Source organism: Myotis yumanensis, unplaced genomic scaffold (genome assembly GCF_028538775.1).
Source record: "Myotis yumanensis isolate MYYU_CA2020_CCGP unplaced genomic scaffold, mMyoYum1.0.hap1 SCAF_4, whole genome shotgun sequence".
In the NCBI taxonomy this organism is placed as follows: domain Eukaryota; kingdom Metazoa; phylum Chordata; class Mammalia; order Chiroptera; family Vespertilionidae; genus Myotis; species Myotis yumanensis.
In genome coordinates this window covers 40,674,445-40,692,772 of record NW_027223755.1, presented here as the reverse complement: position 1 = coordinate 40,692,772, position 18,328 = coordinate 40,674,445, and the positions used below count along the sequence as shown (strand labels likewise).

The following is an 18,328-nucleotide window of genomic DNA, read 5'->3' as shown; positions in this document are numbered from 1 at the left end:
CTTGCCAGCCCTGTGAGGGAGCCACACTGGACATGGTTGACTGCAACCTCACAAAATCCCCAAGCCAGAACCATCTGGCTAAACTGCTCCTGAATTCATGCCCATAGAAACTGTGCAAGTTAGTAGATGTTTATTGTTTTAAGCGACTACATTTAGAGGTAATTGATTATGTATAAATATAACTAATACATAGTATAACTCCTCTTTTGCTAAAAAAGAGCATACAAGTACACAGGCGTATACATGCATAGAAATATCTCACAGGAAACACAAAGGGAGTAACTGGGTTCTGACATGGTGGGTCAGGAGGGGAGATGTTCACTTTTTACTATTTGCTCATATTCTTGTCCTTCATTTTACTAGATTTTGTCCCACTCCGAAGACCTACCTTTGAAATAGGGTATTCTTTAAAGGCCTTTGAATAAACCAAATATTGGAGGGTTGGTTGTTTTTGTTTTTAATATTGATACATTTCACTGAGAACATCAGCCCCGTGACTGGACTGCTGCTAAGGCAGGAATCCCGATTTAATTATTTGCATTTAATAAGGCAGTAATGTTGCAATAACTCTTTGCGGGATGAAGGAATGAACCACTCACACCATGTTAGGTGCCGATGGTTTGCTTTGCGTTCATGATGGAGCCCACATGCTAGGGCTGTGGTTTCTGCAGGAGGAGGTGACCCAGAAGTCCAGTTGTGTCTGATTTCTCACCAGTAAAGACAGATCCTGGGAAATATTCACAGACTGACCAAGTGGTAGAGACCAGGGCAGCTCATACCCAAATCACAGAATTCTTCACACCCCTCAACAAAGACATTTCCAAAGAGTGACTCCAATGACAGTATTTACATTTAAATAGAATTCAGTGAAATCCCATGCCTTGAATACAATGGAGAACTCCATGCCTGAGGGCTTTGTTTTCTCTTTTCATTTCAGAATTGGGGGTGAGGGGTGGACTAGAGGCATGCTTCGAACTACAGTGGAGTCAGAGAGTTCTCTTTTAAGACATCCAAACTCTGCAGCACAAAGCGGTAATTTTAGTCAATGAGACCGGGGCTGCAGTGACAAAATGTACCTTTGATTTGGTGATACATTCATTCCACTCCCCTCATGAGCCTCCTAAAGCTTAAAGTTTCAGGAACAAAGATGTAATCACTGAACTATGCATACTGATGAGATTATAGCCTCAGGATTTATGAGATTGAGATAACCTGGAAATTAATTACGTCTGAAACTCCTGCTGCAAACAATCGTAACATTCAAGGAAATGCCCAGTAAACCAATTCCAATTAAGTCAGTTTAGTTAATGTGTCCTGCACCGTGAAGGCAAATCCACATTACTTTAAAACTGAGAGAACCTCTTGGTAAATGGAGCCTGTGGAATGCTAAATATTCAAACTTTGAGGTGGTTCAGAAAAATCAGACCACAGGAAGACCGCTAACACCAGAGCAAAGACACCGCATCCAGCACTTCTGTGCTCAGAACCAGAGTTCTCATACGCCCTACGGAGTGTCATTCAGGTGGGCCAGGGCTTCATGAACCATTTCCCAAAGGCACAAGAAACAAATATAACTTGAAAAGCTTTTGCTTTAGCAAAACACATTCTTATGACTGTATTTCTCAAATTATTTCCTTTATACTTCTTAATGTAGATTCAAAGACTTGGTTAAAATGAACCAAGAAAAATACTTCATCTTCAATGGGGAAATGATTAATTTATGATTATCCATACATGCAATACTACCTAGTCATTAAAAATGAGGAAGATCCATTTGTACTGATTAAGAACTTGGTATATATATATATATATATATATATATATATACACACACACACACATACATATATGTGCACATATACACATTTATATACACATACATATTCTTATTGTAACATATTCATTTTTATTTGAAGGGTTAATATACATATATATTGTGTACAAACAAATTATAAAAATTAACCTGCTGGGAGGTAAGAATGAGCATGGGTAGCAAAGAAGAAAATGTTTCAGCTATGCATTTTTGTTCAGTTGGGTTTTTTAGCATGTGTTATGAAAATGACTAATAAATAAATGGCAAATACCAAACATTTTTTCCACGGAATCCCTCCATAGAGCACCTGCAGGGCCTGTGAGCCAATTGTTTCTGCTCCCTTGTGTTCGGTGGCCACCATCTTTTGCTTTCTTACCTGTAAAATGGAGACAACACACAAGCCTGCTAGGAGACTCAAAGCGGAGAAAGCAAGAAGGCAGGCAGATACAACTGGCACTGACGTGAAAAGGGGCAGACCGGAAATGAGATCTCGTTATCAGACAGAGGAATAACAGTAATAATGCTACCTAATGTGTATGACTGCATAAATGTGCCAAATGTTTAATCCTAATAATTCAGTGAGAAAGACATTATCCTCACTTTACAAATGAGGAAACTGAGACACAGAAGTATCTCCCCTAAGGTAACAAAAAAAAAATAAAGAAATGCTAGAGTCAGAATTCAGCCCTGCCTGGCAGCTCAGGATTGGCACTCTCAGCCAGTAGGCTATGCTGCTTCAAAACAGATTGGTAAAATTTCCCAAGATTCATGAATCAAGTGTGAATGAGCATTTCAGGAAACAGGTACAAATGCACTTTTTGGTAGAAGTATAAATTACTGAAGGCAATCTGGCAAGAGTTACCAAAATTTAAAATTTAAATAGGTGTCTAACGTTTTACCTGGCCATATACTTCTAGGAACACATCAAAAAACATCTGCACACAGATGTTCAATGCAGCACCATTTTAATTGGGGGTGGGGGGGTGGACACAGAAGCCATAGATAGGGAAATGACTAAATACATCACAATATAGTCAAACATTTAGTAGTCTGTATCCTTTAAAAATGAAGGTCAACCTGTGGGTGCAGACATGGAAAGAATTCTGAACTGTAAGTAAATGAAAAACAACTCCCTTAGAGCAATATGTACAGTATGGCCCTTTTTATGTAAAAATAAGGTGTGAGCCTCGCATAATTTCTTCTTAGTAGAAAGATGTTGCTTGACCTTTTACATTCCTTCCCTCAAACACACACACACACACACACACACTTCAGAAAGAAGTTGTAAAAAATAGTCATGTGAGCGCTCGCTGGTTTTGCTCAGTGGGTAGAGCACTGGCCTGCGGACTGAATGGTCCCGGATTCGATTCTGGTCAAGGGCACATGCCCGGGGTTGTGGGCTTGATCCCCAGTAGGGGCTGGGCAGGAGGCAGCCGAACAGTGATTCTCTCTCATCATTGATGTTTCTATCTCTCTCTCCCTCTCCCTTCCTCTCTGAAATCAATAAAAATATTTTTAAAAAATAGTCATCTATAAATCATACAATAAAATAATTATTTCAAAAAGTCACAAATACAAGTCATATAAAGGCAGTCTGGAGCCAAGTATCCCTTAGATATATTACTGCAAATCACATCTATTTTAGTTTTTTTTCCCCAAACAGATGCGGTTCAAACCCGGCGAAGGCTTTATAATTTCATATTTGATAACAAAGGACCAAAACTGACAATAAATAGTCCAACAATAATTTCTTAAAATACTAAGTGGTCAATTCTGATCCTTGTTGCGAAACTCAGGCTACCTGAAGATTTCGCTGAAGTCAGTAAAAAGTTACACAACATTTGTATTTTCAAGTTTAAAATCCTGTTGCATTTTCCTCGAAATGATAATGATACATATAAAAGCTCAAGACTAATAAAGAAACTGAAAGATCCAGTAAGTCAACAAACCAATTTCATTCCAAGCAGACACAAAGCATTTTGTCTGCTTCTCTTTTTAAAAACTACCAGGACCCTTTGTCCAGTAGCAGCAGCAGCCAGACCAGTGGGTCTCGGACCTCGTGTGCCTAAGCTTTGCACAGAAGCTTGTCAGCATGCAGGTTCCTGGGGGTCTGTTCCCAGATTCTGAGTTCTCATTCCTGAGTCTGATGAGCCTGCCTTTTTAAACAAAAAGCTCGCTGACTTCGATGAAGTGGTGCAAGAACCCCACTGACCATTCAAATGCTGCTGCCCAACCCTAGTTAGAAGCCTGACTCTGGGCAGCTCCTTCGCCTCTTTAAAAGTTCCTTCCTCCATCAACTCAATCAATTGGACAGATCATCCCTGAGGGTTCTTAAGCCCTAACAAGACTGTGGTTGACCCCAGATGTGTAAGAAATGTAGTTTCCACTAAGAACTTAGTCTTTATGCCAAAACCAGTTTTTGCAAGTCACTGGGTTTCTGTTTCGTGAGTGTTTTGGGGGGAGCCACCTTCTAAAGTCTGCTTCTGTAAGTTCCATTCTGGGAGCATGAGTAGAGAAATTCTGAAACTGGCATTTATGTTAACTTAGTGGATTTTCTTCATGCAAACAGGGAAGCTTCCAGCAATCCTGAAAGGTACTGCATATACATGGTACGTGGTAAGACCCTCTTGGTTAGGAAACAACAGAAACGTCCCCATAACATTAAGCAAGCTCCAAAGCCTCCCGTAAAACTTCCATCCGCGGAGCTGGAATACTCAATAGGAGGTCTTAATGGTGGTTGAACTTGAAGAGTAAGAGCTGGATTTCCTGGAGGACTTCTTTGATGTGAGGGATATTTGCATCCGCTTTGCCTTACGGACACTGCGACAAAGAAGAGCGTTCTTTGCATGATTCCTAAAGTCTTCTGAAACAAAGTAATAGACAAAGGGGTCGATGCAGCTGTTGAGGGTGGCGAGACAGAGGGCTACGATGTACAGGGTGTAGACGTAGCTCTGGCCCCAGTGTTTAATCGTGAAATAGTGCACCACGAGCAGAATGTTACTAGGAGTGAAGCAGACCAGGTACATGACCAGGACAGTAACCATCAGTTTGATGGCTCTCTTCCTCCTCTTTCCTGAGTTTTCATCGATGGCAGAAGATTTCAGTGTTCTGATCATCAGCACATAGGCAGAAGCCATGAGGATGGCTGGGAACAGGAAGACTCCGATGGCCAGAGAGAGGAAATACTTGAACATGTCCTCCACCAACACCTCCTCCGGTAAGACATCATGGCAGGTTGTGATGTTGAGGGCTGGGATGTAACTGGTCTGCTTCACGAGATACAAGGGGATGGTCACCAGCAGAATCAGCAGCCATATTCCAAGGGAAATACCGATGGCGAAGTTTGCGTTCTTCCTGGTGTGCCCCATGGGGTTCACAATCACCCAATACCTTTGCACGCTGAGGCAGGTTATGAAGAGAATGGAGCAGTACATGTTGCCATAGAAAAAACCAATGAGTACCTTGCAAAGAGATTCCCCGTAAATCCAGTTGTTGCCATGTATATGATAGGCAATCTTCATGGGGAACCAGATGATAGAGAGGAGGTCTGCCAAGGCCAGGTTGGCCATGTAAACCACTGCAGGGTGCTTCTTCTTCGTTCGAAAAAGGAAGATCCACAGGGCTATGCCATTACTGGGCAAACCAACCACAAATACAACCGTGTAGACGATCGGAAGAAAGACAGTAGTCAGCTTTCCAGTCAGGAGGGAGGCAGAAATCTCATCCACAGAAAGGCCTGGCTGCACTGGAACGCCTTTCCCAGGGATTCGAGTTGAGTCATCGACTCTACCAATTATACTTCTTCCTTTAGAGGGTTTATTGACTCCTGTACAAGAAAGGCAAGGCAGACAAGGGTCATTCCAGAAATCAACGTTTCAGCAGTAATGCTGGTATGCACAAGCAAAAGAACTGTAGATAAAGACAGGAGTGCACAGAATGCACACAGAATGCTTACGGGGCTGTCTCTGGATGATTGGATTAGTGGGATTTCTGTTGCCTGGTTTTTTGTTTACAGTGAAATTTTCTCAATCAGAGAGAGGGTTGTGGAGTGTGTGTGGAATATAACATTGATTTCTATGAATCTTGATAAAACTGACAGTATTCAATTTATGTTTACAAACTGTCCACACTCATTAGTTCCTAACTGTTCATATAAAGGCCATCTCACGCTGGCTGAGACAGGATCCAGCCTGGCCTATCAATCATTCGTTATCCCAAAGCATCACACAGGGAGATTCCCAGGAGCGCAAGGGACATTCCCGCTCCACCCACAAGGACAGCCTCTGGCAAGGCAGGGGTTCCCCCGCCTCCTTCCGTGTGGGCCTCCTGGAAACCTTCACCAGGAGGTCAGCGGGCAGGCCAGCTTTCTGGCGTCAAGGTGACTGGACAGGTGGGTGCACCAAAGACAAATATGTGTTCTGACTTTCAAGCAAGTAACATGGCGAGCTTTAACAACTTACTCCTCCCCATATTATGAGTTAAATGTTAGAAACCACAAACAAATGAATGACATATTCAGCCTACAACCTGCCTCAACTAAGTGTTCAGGGACCTGCAGAAGAAAATGAAGGCCAGTTTGAGGACACTGCACAACCTTGTTTTAATTCTGAGGGGGGGCAGGCCTTCCACTCTGCAGAGGAAACAGGGCAAAGTACACCACCGTACACCAGGGAGAACGTTAAGCCTACTCTCAAGTTTAGCTGATAATTTTCACGCTTAGTCATCACTTTTTCTCCTAGCTCTGCACCCAGGTTCAGCAGGATGAGTGTTTGGCCTAGGATCAGTGGTCGGCAAACTCATTAGTCAACAGAGCCAAATATCAACAGTACAACGATTGGAATTTCTTTTGAGAGCCAAATTTTTTAAACTTAAACTATATAGGTAGGTACATTGTTATTAACTTAATTAGGGTACTCCTAAGCTGGCCTTTGCTAAAAACGTCCTCAATCTAATTGAGGTACGTTCGCTGAGGTCAACCCCTTCCAACTCTCCCATCCACACACGTCTTGTATACTTGTTTTGTCTATCTCCTTTCTGAAAACCGACTTCTGCGCATGGGCCAAGAAGTTTCAATCACACTGTACATGTGCGTGCACGTACGTGGTATTTTGTGGAAGAGCCACACTCAAGGGGCCAAAGAGCTGCATGTGGCTCTCGAGCCGTGGTTTGCTGACCACTGGCCTAGGTGGAGGGTTAGAAGGTGCAGAGATCAATACTTCACTTTTCACTTAGTATAGCAGGTTGAAAGGTGGCCCTCAAAAGGTATGTCCATGTCCTAATCCCTAGACTCTGTGATCACTACCTCACTGAGAAAAAGGGTCTGTGTAGATGTAATGAAGGATCTTAACATGAGATCATCCTGGATTATCCAGGTGGGCCCCAAATCCAATGGCAAGTGTCTTTATAAGAGAAAGGCAATGGGAGATTTGAGAGAGAAAATAGAGAAGAGAGGAAAGAGGTGTGAAAAGGGAGGCAGAGATCGTAGTAATGCCAAGAAACAAGCCAAGGAACACCAATAGCCACCAGAAGTTAGAGGAGGCAAGGACCGGATTCTCTCCTTGGGACCTTCAGAGAGACAAGGCCTTGATTTCAGACTTCTGGCCGCCACAACGGTGAGAGAATAAATTTCTCTTGGTGAAGCCACCATTTTTTTGGCACAGGAAACTAATACACTTAGGATAGACCTACCTCTTGTTCCAATTTCTTTTATAATTTTTTAAAAGAACATGATTTTTAAATAAAAATAATAATCCTACATATTACAGTGTTCTTTATATACTTGACTATTGCCCATAGCAAGAAACATACTCTGTATGGTAACCTACTTCCAATATAAATATCTCTAATAGAAAGGAAAGTTTCACAAAATAATTATTACCCTCATTACGCAGGGAACACTCATACTTTTTATTGTGTTCTATTCCATCCTTATAAAAAGCCAGTCACCACCCTCTACATTAATTTCATGAACCACATACGTGTTTTTCAAAACCAGTTAACAGAATGACCAATTGTGAGAGCAGCAGGGGGTTACAGGATTGCAGCTCCACAAAATAAACTACCTACTACCAGTAAAGGCTAACTCTTCTCCTTCTTTCTCCTTTCTTCTTCTTCTCTTTCTTCTTTCTTCTTCTTCTTTTCAGACTTCAGCTTTTTATTGAACGTGTTACAAAAGAGCTTTAGTCAAAAGACCAGCCCTAGCCCGGTAATTCAGTTGATTAGAGCATCATCCCAACACGCCAAGGTTGTGGGTTCAATCCTGGTCAGTGCACATACAAGAAGCAACCAATGAATGCAAATTAAGTGGAACAACAAATTGATGTTTCTTCCTCTCTCTCTCAAATCAATAAATAATAATAAGTTTTTTTAAATGGCCAAAGCCTATGTCACCATCAGACTCCTCAGATTCTTTTTTTAAAAGATTTTGAGAGAGAGAAGAAAGTGGAAACAAGAAGACTCAGGCATTGGCTGAAGTGGCTTAGTTGGTTGGGCATATGTTTGAAGCGATAACACTAGTAAATGTTGAGAGGCAGCTCAAATGTCGCTGAAGCCCTCTCAGCAAAGTGTGCAGGATTTTACCCTGCACAGTGTCCTATACCAGCCGATTTTCAACCGGTGTGCAGCAAGAATTTTTAAAACATACAATACCTGACTCTGTAGTCTGGAGCACTGACCTCTTTTCCCTTAGATTGTCAAATCTAAAAAAATGACAACCACCAATACTACAATAGGCATCTGGGGTGAATGAATCAAAATTACACCTTTTTTTTGTCAGATTGACAAAATATGTATTTTTTGGTGTTCCACAGAATTTCAGTAATTTTAGTTTATGTGTGCCATGAGATGAAAAAGGTTGAAAATCGCTGTCCTATCCCATTCACCAAACTCTTGTCTAGAACTGAGGCTATCCCAGCTCCCGACCATACGACCCACCTGTAAACCAGATAAAATCACTTCAAGTCAGAGAGTGGAGAAGAAATTAAGTAAATGCACACATGAAGTTTAAACACGTTTAAAGTAGCTGGCTACAAAAGCACCCTCGTTTGGGAGCTGTAATCAACAGTGCCTGCCCAAGTATGCAAGGACACACTCCCACTGGGGCCCAGGGCAGCGCCTCCACCTCACTGACAAACAAGCAGGAAACACGCAAGGCTCACCAGCCCCCCGTCCTGACTTACCATATCCCCAGCAATCCTCGGCTTTAACAGCAGACACTATACCATTCAGTAAATATTGAAAACAGAGCCACCATATACTGTCGATTGAAAAAAGCACTGGCAGAACATACTGCCATCTGTGTAACAAAATTATAATCTATTTGCAAAATCTGAAGTTGAGAAGGATACCCGAACTCTATGTCTGTGGATAAAATGGCTGGGGAAGGCACAATTTTCCTTTTTTTACTCCACACCTCTCCATATTGTTGGGTTTCTTTTTCAAAGGAGTGCAAACTGGTGAAATCTTTTTGGAGGGCAATTTGGCAAAACATGTCAAAATTTAAAATGTGCTTGCCCTATGACCTATCAGTTTATTCCTAGGAATTCGTCCTGCACATATACTAGCTAAAGTGCACAAAAATGCTGTGTATACGAGACTATTTACTGGAATCTTGTTTATCATGGTAAAACAAAAATGTTAGTCCTGACATCCATCAAAAAAGGGACTACGCTATAGCAGCAGTTCAGTCAAAGATGAACCACATGAAAGACGGTGGTCCCATAGGTTGTAATAAGGCTGAAAGATTCCGAACACCTAATGACGTCATAGTGCAATGCATTGCTCACATTTGTGGTGATGCTGGTATAAAAAACCTACTGCACTGCCAGTCGTATAAAAGTACAGCACATACAATTACGTACAGAACATAATACTTGATAATGAACAAATATGTTACTAGTTTGTGTATTTACTATACTACACTTTTTGTTATTTTGCTGCGTAAAACAGTACATTGCTTCACACCAACGGCAGCCTTATATATCTCCTATTTACTGTGTCCCTTGGTTGCATCATTTTCTCTTGTGGTTGATTTAATCTCATGTTGTTTTGTACAGTGACACGCTGCATAGGCCTTTAGTCTAGGAGCAACAGTCTATATCAGATAGCCTAGGTGTGTAGTAGGCTATGCAATCAGGTTTGTGTAAGTGCCCTCTATGATGTTCAAACAACAACATAATGGCCTGGTGACCATTACATTTCTCAGAAAGTATCCCCATCATTAAGTGGAGCATGACTGCGGTTCAATAACTTACGACATTTATACAATGAATAATATTCTCCCTACAAAGGGTGGATAGGCCACCACTGCTGTGTTTCCTGGGCACCTGTGTCTGTTCGTTTGTCCCAGCTGGTGGTGGCCACGCTGCTTTCTGGTAGAGGTGTGGTGTTGGTGGCTGCAGCCTCTGAGCTGGATGAAACATGCTCTCAGTGGAGGTAGGAGCCCAGTGGAGCTGGAACCATGGCCAGTACAAGGGTAGCTGTTGCACTGACCATTGCTGGTGCAGGATTTGCAAGCCACTTTGTTTTGCAAGCCAGGAAGCATATGGAGCCTCAAGTCAAACAATGTTTTCAAAGTCTACCAAAGTCTGCCTTCAGTGGGGGCTGTTACAGTGGTGGGTTTGAGCCACAATGACAAAACGGGAAGCAGAATTAATGCTAGGTGTAAGCCCTACTGTTAATAAAGGAAAAATAAGAGATGCTCATGGACATATTATGCATTTATTTATTTGAGAGAGAGAGAGAGAGAGAGTGTTAGTTGTTGTTCCACTTATTTATGCATTCATTGGTTGCTTCTTGTATGTGCCCTGAGATGGAACCAGCAGCCTTGGCATACTGGGATGAAGCTCTAACCAACTTAGCTACTGGGCCAGGGCCAACTATGAATTATGCTTTCAAATCACCAAGACAAGGGAAGATCTCCTAATATAGCAGCCAAAAATCAATGAAGCTAAAGATTTATGGAAAGTCAAGCAAAAAATAATAATAATAATTGAAGTAAATGTATGATGAATTTTAACTTAGTTTATGAATGAGGACCAGCTTTTTACAATAAAATGCCTCAGAGCTATAAATTTAAAAAATAATTTAGCACAAACTAAATCAAAGCCTTGGATTAGTTTCTTGTTTAATTTGAGGATTTTAAATCAGATTATAGAAATAGAGAGCCCAGCTATAAAACCACATGTATATGGACAGATAATTTTTTTACAAAGGAGCCAGAAACACACAATGGACTAAAGATAGTCTCTTCAATAGATGGTGCTTGGAAAACTGGAAAGCCACATGCAAACGAATGAAACTGGATTACAGTTTGTCCCTATGTACAAAAATTAATTCAAAATGGATCAAAACCTAAATAAAGACCCAAAACAGTAAGTTACATAGAAGAAAATATAGGTACCAAACTTATGGACCTTGGTTGTAGAGAATATTTTATGAACTTGACCCCAAAGGTAAGGGAAGTAAAGGCAAAAATCAGTGAATGGGACTATACCAAGCTAAAAAGCTTCCGCACAGCAAAAGAAACTGCCAACAACACAAAGAGACAGGACACCAGGTGGGAGATGATATTTGCAAACAGTAGCTCCCACAAAGGTTTAATTTACAAATATATAAAGAACTTGTAAAACTCAACACTAAACAAAACAAACAACCCAATCAAAAAGTGGGCAGAGGACCTGAAAATACACCTCTCCCAAGAAGACAGCCAACAGATATATGAAAAGATGTTCAACCTCACTGGCAATTAGGGAAATGCAAATCAAAAATACAATGAGACACCACCTCACACCTGTTAGAGTGGTCATTATCAACAAGACAAGCAATAATAAGTGTTAGAGAGGTTGTGGAAAACAGGGAACCCTCATCCACTGCTGGTGGGAATGTAGACTGGTACAACCACTATGGCAATTCCTCAAAAAATTGCGAATAGAGCTACCATATGACCCAGCAAGTCCTCTCCTGGGTATATACCCAAAGATCTCAAAATCATTTATCCGCAAAGATATATGCACCCCTATGTTCAATACAACATTATTCACAGTGGCCAAGACAGGAAACAACCAAAGTGTCCTGAGATAGAAGACTGGATAAAGAAGATGTGGTACATACACACAACGGAATACTACTCAGCCATAAGAAAGGATGAAATAGCACCATTTGCAACAACATGGATGGACCTTGAGAACATTATGCTAAGTGAAATACGTCAGTCGGAAAAAGCTAAGATGATTTCACTTATATGTGGGATATAAAACTAAAACTCGTGAACACAAACAGCAGTGTGGTGGTTGCCAGGGGGAAGGGGTGGGGGATGAGGGGGCCCTAAAATACCGGGGCAGGAGAAGATTTGACTTTATTGCACATGGTGCAATATACAGACCTTGTAACATAGAAACCCACACCTGAAACCTGTATGTTCACGTTAACCAATGTCATCCCAATAAATTTAATTTTTTTAAAAATTAAAAATAAATCAGATTATAGAATATTTGGGGATTAATGCTCAATACTGTAATCATGAATAAATACATACCACTTGAATAGAAATATTGTTCATTGTTCTTTTAACAAATAATTTGGAACTTACTACAAGGCAAAACGAACATGATAATCACTGCTGTGAAGGAACCCCAATCTAATGGGAGACTGATAAACTGGTAACTAAAAATACAATGTGATAAATATTATGATGGAATTAGCAAAGGTTGTTATTGTTGCAAGATAAGGGGAGAGAAAGAGGGGGTACCACGTGGGCTTTGGCCTTTGAAACTGATACTATGTAATAAAATAACCAATGAGGAAAGCACAGGGGTCCTAAATTAATGACAAGTCCAATTAGAAAGGGTCAGGTTCAAACAAAGAGCTGCAGCATATACAGTGGGGCCTTGACTTATGAGTGTCCCGACTAACGAGTGTTTTGAGATACCAGCTGTCTCTCCGCCAACTTTTTTGCATTGAGTTGGTAGAGTAATTTGAGTTAACGAGCTCGGTCTCGAACGAATTAAACTCGTAAGTCAAGGCCCCACTGTATATAAACTGGAGACAAAGGAGCACAAGACAGATTTATTTTCCCATTAAAGAGAAAACAGCTTTTTCCTATTTGGGGGCCCCTTCCCAGGGATCCCCTTTGGGGACACCCCTGCCCAGATGGAGTTTATATATGCTTCCAATAAACTTCTACATTTTTATTAAGGAAAACTTTTACAAATTTATTCTTTATCTTCATGGACAAGAGCCCACAAGAAGAAGTCTGCACCCCAAACCCCACGTTTCATTATAGTACAGACTCATCTCATTGGGAGGAAAGGCTGTCAAGATACAGAGAGCTAGCTGGCTCAGCTGCTTGGAAAATTGAATTTAAAAGTGAATTTAGCTTCAACTTTGACCTAAGAAAACGATCTAGGTATGTATATATCACTGACAGAATTCAGATTTACTCATTAAAAACTTGATTTAAAAAAAAAGTATAACAAATTTGTACACACTGACCATGAATAGATGTATTGGGTTAAATAAACAAATTATAGGATGACATGTATAGGATGACAATATATATTTGTGCATAGTCTGTGGAAAGGGGAGTAATGGGAGATTTTCACTTTTAAAAAACACTTCTGATTTGTACAATTGTGAGGGGAAATGCATATAAAACTTTAGACTTTTTTTTACTTTATGCACTCCCCACTAAACCAAGTATAAAACTATTACTTTGTTAGTGTTAACTCTTCTCTTGTATCCCTTTCCTACTATCTCCTACCTCCAAATCTTCTTTTGTTCCCACCCTTTAAGAGCAGAAACTGAAAAATGAAAAGCTTCAGTTGCTGAGGACCTCTTCCTAGGTACACGTTAGTAAATTCCTATGTGTTCTTTCAGGATAAACGGTTTTCCTCTCCACACTTGCCCAGCTAATAAAACCGTAAGAAAGGCAAACACAGACTTCACTAAAACAGCCCCTATCAAGGTTAATTAGTAACCACAAGGCAAGCTAGGAAACCAACACAAATTTAAAATCCCATCTTCACGTTCATTACAGTGTTCTCTCTTATCACAACACCTTGGAAATACCCCACGTGTCTAGCAACAGAGGACCAATTTTAAAAGTACGATACATTCTCCAACAACATATTTTAGAGTCATTGAAAATGTTTTATATCATTGACATGCTACTGATACTTACATAATCCCAGATTTGTGTGAAAAGATTTTCTATGTGTATGAACACATATTTTATGCATGGATGCATGAAAGCATGGGAAAAGACATATGCCAAAATATGAGCAGCGGTTACTTGGGTGACTTAATTGAACTTTTCCCTTTTATCTGTCTTGGTTTTTGGTCTACAGCAGTGGTTGGCAAACTGCGGCTCGCGAGCCACATGCGGCTCTTTGGCCCCTTGAGTGTGGCTCTTCCACAAAATACCGACTTCTGTGCATGGGCCACGAAGTTTCTATCGCACTGTACGTGCACGCCCGCACGTGGTATTTTGTGGAAGAGCCACACTCGAGAGGCCAAAGAGCCGCATGTGGCTCGTGAGCCGCAGTTTGCCGACCACTGGTCTACAGTGATCCCATATTATTTGTATCATTAAGAACCAATGGCAAAGAGAACAGAAGTTTCAGTCTCCAAAAGAAAAACAGAATGACTATACCATAGGGGACCTCCCAGGCTTGTGATATAGAAAGTTCTAAGTGCCTGAAAGAAACCAATTTACATGTCCAACTGCCATCAACCCACCAGGCCACTCTGGGCAGGTCCCCTCGCTTCATTCCTCATTTACTACTTACGAGGTCCTTCAGGTAATGACTGTGCTGGACCATGGCAATGAAGAGGACGAGAGGGCCCCTGGCCCCCAAGAGTTCACAATCCAGTGGGGAGACAGATTAAATATATTTACACAAGCAATTATCAATTACTCTTGTGACAGGGAAAAAGGGAAGCCTGATGGAGTATTTTCCTTGTGCGCATCCCCCACCACCACCCCCATGGGCCACATCTGTAAAATGAGAAGGTTGTACTCTAGGCGGAGTTTCCTTCAATGAGACAGTCTTTTGGGGTAAGGCCTTTGGGAAGAAAATCAAAGCTGTTATGTCCTATAGCAAACTGAGGAGCAAACATAAGGGTCAACTAAAAGGAGATGAGCAAGCCCTGGCTGGTTTGGTTCAGTGTATAGAGCGTCAGGCTGCGGACTGAAGGGTTCCAGGTTCCATTCTGGTCAAGGGCGCATGCCCCAGTGGGGGACATGCAGGTGGCAGCCAATGAATAAATCTCTCATCATTGATGTTTCTCTTTCCCTCTCCCGTCCTCTCTGAAGTCAATGGAGATGTATTTTTCTAAAAAAATAACAATAATAATAAAAGGGGATGAGCAAAAGCGTGGGCTGAGGGCCAGAAAAACATGAGTGATGCTCTATTTCTTAAAATAAAATTGGTCTCAAGTTGGGAGGAAAGTTACCCTACAATGGAATAAAAGTATGCATCTGAAAAAGGTGCAATATTAAGTAGTTCCGATTAACAAGTAACTTGATTTTATTGCTGTTACATTAAGTTCATCTTATACACCAGGAATCCCCCAGTCCCAGCCCAGTCACTTTGTCAACAAGAACAAACCAATACTCAGAGCAAGCTTCCTATAGCAACTGTGTGAATCATAAAAGCACTGAATCACCTGCACCACATTGCTTCCAAAATGTTCGCCCACTTTCATTACTTTCTGGAAATGAACAAATGCTGACAATAAAATATATACAGAGATGCAGTTTTCAAGAATACACCATAATATGCTTTTCTGTAACTCCAGAGGTAAAATAATCCCGGTCTTCAATCTAATTCAAATTCACAGTGACTGCTCTTTTACAATGTCTTTATAAAAAGGATACAGGTGAGAAACTGCCTTTTACAGCAGGGCTACAAATTTCCCAGGGAAATACCTCCCATGGAAGGCTACCCTGGCAGCCTCCAACTGCGGGGGGTCGGTTAGCATCACAGCGGCGGACCTCAGGCCAAGCACCCCCCCCCCCATCCCCCCACCCCCCGTGCGCTCCGAGGCTGGCTCAGCCTCAGCCCGGGAGCTTCCGCCCACCCCCACCCCCCACTCCCCACCCCCGCGCAGGATCACCGCAGCGCACCCGGGCAGCACAATCGCGGGACCAGGCAGCCGTGAACAATTTGGCACCTGAACACCAGCCCCGTCGGCCAACTGGCCTAACAACCTTGAAGCTGAGGCTGGTTACCCCGGGAACCCAGCGGAGTCCGGCATATCCCGGCCAGCCGTCGGGCCAGAGCAGCTGCGGGCCCCGCTGGGGCGGAACGCCACGGGCCGATCCCAAAGAGGGAGCTCCAAAGGCAGAAGGGGTTGCAAAACAAGACAAGTGGAAGGTCCCAGGCCGCGGGCTCCCACGCACTCCACCCCACCCCGAGCCACCAGCTTGCTACCTCCAGGGGTCCCCTGGGACCGCCCGGAGGAAGTCGCCAGGGTGTGCGGAAAGCTCCTAGTGACTTGGTGTTTGCAAAGAAGCCAGCCCGTGGGAAGGGAGGCTGCGCCCTCTGGGTTCCCTCCCTGCTCCCCCGCCCACTCCAGCCTCTCCGGGCGCTGGGATTCCCCCCAAAGCGGCCGAGCGGAGTCTCGAGGTGCAGGGGAGGCGGCTGGAGGCAGCAGAACAGCCTTCGCGCACCGGCCCCACTTGCACCATCTGCCCGGACCCGGCTCCTTGGCGGCGCGAGCCGTCCTCCGCCCCGTTTCTCACCTCGGCTGGTGTAATTGCAGGAGGCAGAGGCCGCCAGCAGGAGGGTGCTCCCCAGCAGCCACGCTGCGCTCCGGCTCCGCATCCTTCGGGCAGGCCCGGCGCCGGGCGGACGGGAACTCGCCACCACGGATTCGAAACTCAGACCTCCACTCGCCGCTGGAAGAAAAAGCCGCTCTCACCTGCCCCTACCCGGAGCCTCTGCGCTCCTTCCTCCCGGGGCGGTAAGTTTCAGTGAAACCTGAGCCTCTCGCTGCACCTGCGGGAGGCCACGCCCCCGGGTCCCGCCCCTTGGGTCTTGGCGCCCGGGCCTGGCTCCCAGCCACCTGCCGCCCCCTCCCTCCGCCCGCCCCCGCCTCCACGCGCCCGCGCTCCCAGCTCCAGGTGCGGAGCCGCAGCTGCAGGGACTGCCAGGGGCGCCCGCGGGCCGGGATGGCCGAGTGAAGTAGCCTCACAGGAATGCAAATGACAGGAACGCTGGGACGAGGGTTCCTCCGGGCCTGGGCGACGCCTAAGACTACCTTTAACCTTTAATTACACCCGCGTCTTCCGTTTCCCTCCCTCCACTTTCCTAGTGGCTAGAAGCCTAGACCCGAGCTCACTGCACGGATCGTCGGTCACTGGTAGAGGCTCCCCAGGGGAGCGGTCCCTTTGGATGAGGAGTGAGTTTCAATCTGTGGAGGCAAGATCGAGCGCTGTGGACACCCAGTATACATTCCGTGTGGCATGGAAGGGCCCCGGGAGGGAGCAGGAAGAGCTCCCAGCAGGAGGGGTCAGAGATCTGGGGTGAGGTTTCCGCTCTGCTGTTCTCAGCTGTGACCCCCAACAAACCTCTTCACCTTCGTCAAGGAGGTTTTCTCACCCATGAGGTGGAGGAAGAGAAAACACTTGGAAGAACTACTTTATTTTTATTTATTTTTTTGCCATTTGTCAACATTTCTTAAATAGGCGCATTATTTAAACTTATGTACAACAAGAATCCCTTTGCATAGCAATGGCGAGGACACAGGATGAGGGCAACTCTTGTCCCAGTGGCAGGTGAATTCTCCACAGGAGCCTCGGAGGAAGAAAGCATCCATTCAGAGTGGAGGGTCAGCCACTCTAAATGCCGAGTGCTAGTGATCTCACTGCACTGTCTAGTTTAACCCCAACAACCAATAAAATAAACATGATTACCATCCCAATGTTACAGGCAAGGAGAATGGAGTTTAGAAAGGTTGGGTAAGGTTGCCCACCGTTACACAGGTTATAGACACAGGTTGTAAATGTCCATCACTCTGAAACTCTAGTCTCTGCCTGCCACTTGATTCTGTGAATCACTGCACTATAAATGCTTCCACCAGAGTCTCTTTCACACGGGGATCCCATAGTCCAAACAAGCATATAAGCAGATAGAGGAGGTGAGGAGGGAAGGAGTGTGAGATTGGTGATGGATGTACAGGGCCTTCATTGTATTGGTAACATCTCACTCTTCACTCACATTCTACCTCTTCCCATTACCTGGAAATAGGAGCTCATGAGAGGAGGGAAATAAATAGTTGAAAAGGAAGAAAAGCAACTGGCCTTGATCTTGCCATGAGAGTATAATTGCTCCCTGAATAACAGCAATGGGCTGTCTCCCAACTCACACAGACCAGAATGGCCAGGGAAAGCTGTCCAGTGAGTGAGACAGCTAGTGGCTGCCTTTCACTAGTCCCATATCTTAGGAATCTCTCGTTGCTTTATCTCAAGTGAGTTCTTTTGGGAATGTGGTAATAGCTTAGCCTTTGAAATCA

General features: G+C 43.6%; 1 protein-coding gene across 1 annotated transcript; it reads right to left on the bottom strand.

Annotated features, from left to right (window-relative positions):
- Positions 1 to 1,908: 1,908 nt before the first annotated feature.
- Positions 1,909 to 16,761, bottom strand: F2RL1 (F2R like trypsin receptor 1). Its single transcript, XM_070412214.1, has 2 exons — positions 16,557 to 16,761; positions 1,909 to 5,639 (listed from the first exon to the last, which is right to left on the bottom strand). Exons 1-2 carry the CDS (start codon positions 16,636 to 16,638, stop codon positions 4,528 to 4,530), a joined length of 1,194 nt encoding a protein of 397 aa, XP_070268315.1. The 5' UTR covers positions 16,639 to 16,761; the 3' UTR covers positions 1,909 to 4,527.
- Between the last annotated feature and the right edge of the window lie 1,567 nt (positions 16,762 to 18,328).

What these genes read in the sequence shown, in the direction of transcription:
- F2RL1 (XM_070412214.1), bottom strand. Translation starts at nt 16,638, where the DNA reads ATGCGGAGCCGGAGCGCAGCGTGGCTGCTGGGGAGCACCCTCCTGCTG. An exon ending in CTGCAATTACACCAGCCGAG is followed by an intron (nt 5,640 to 16,556) that starts GTGAGAAACGGG and finishes TTTCTTGTACAG; the next exon opens with GAGTCAATAAACCCTCTAAA.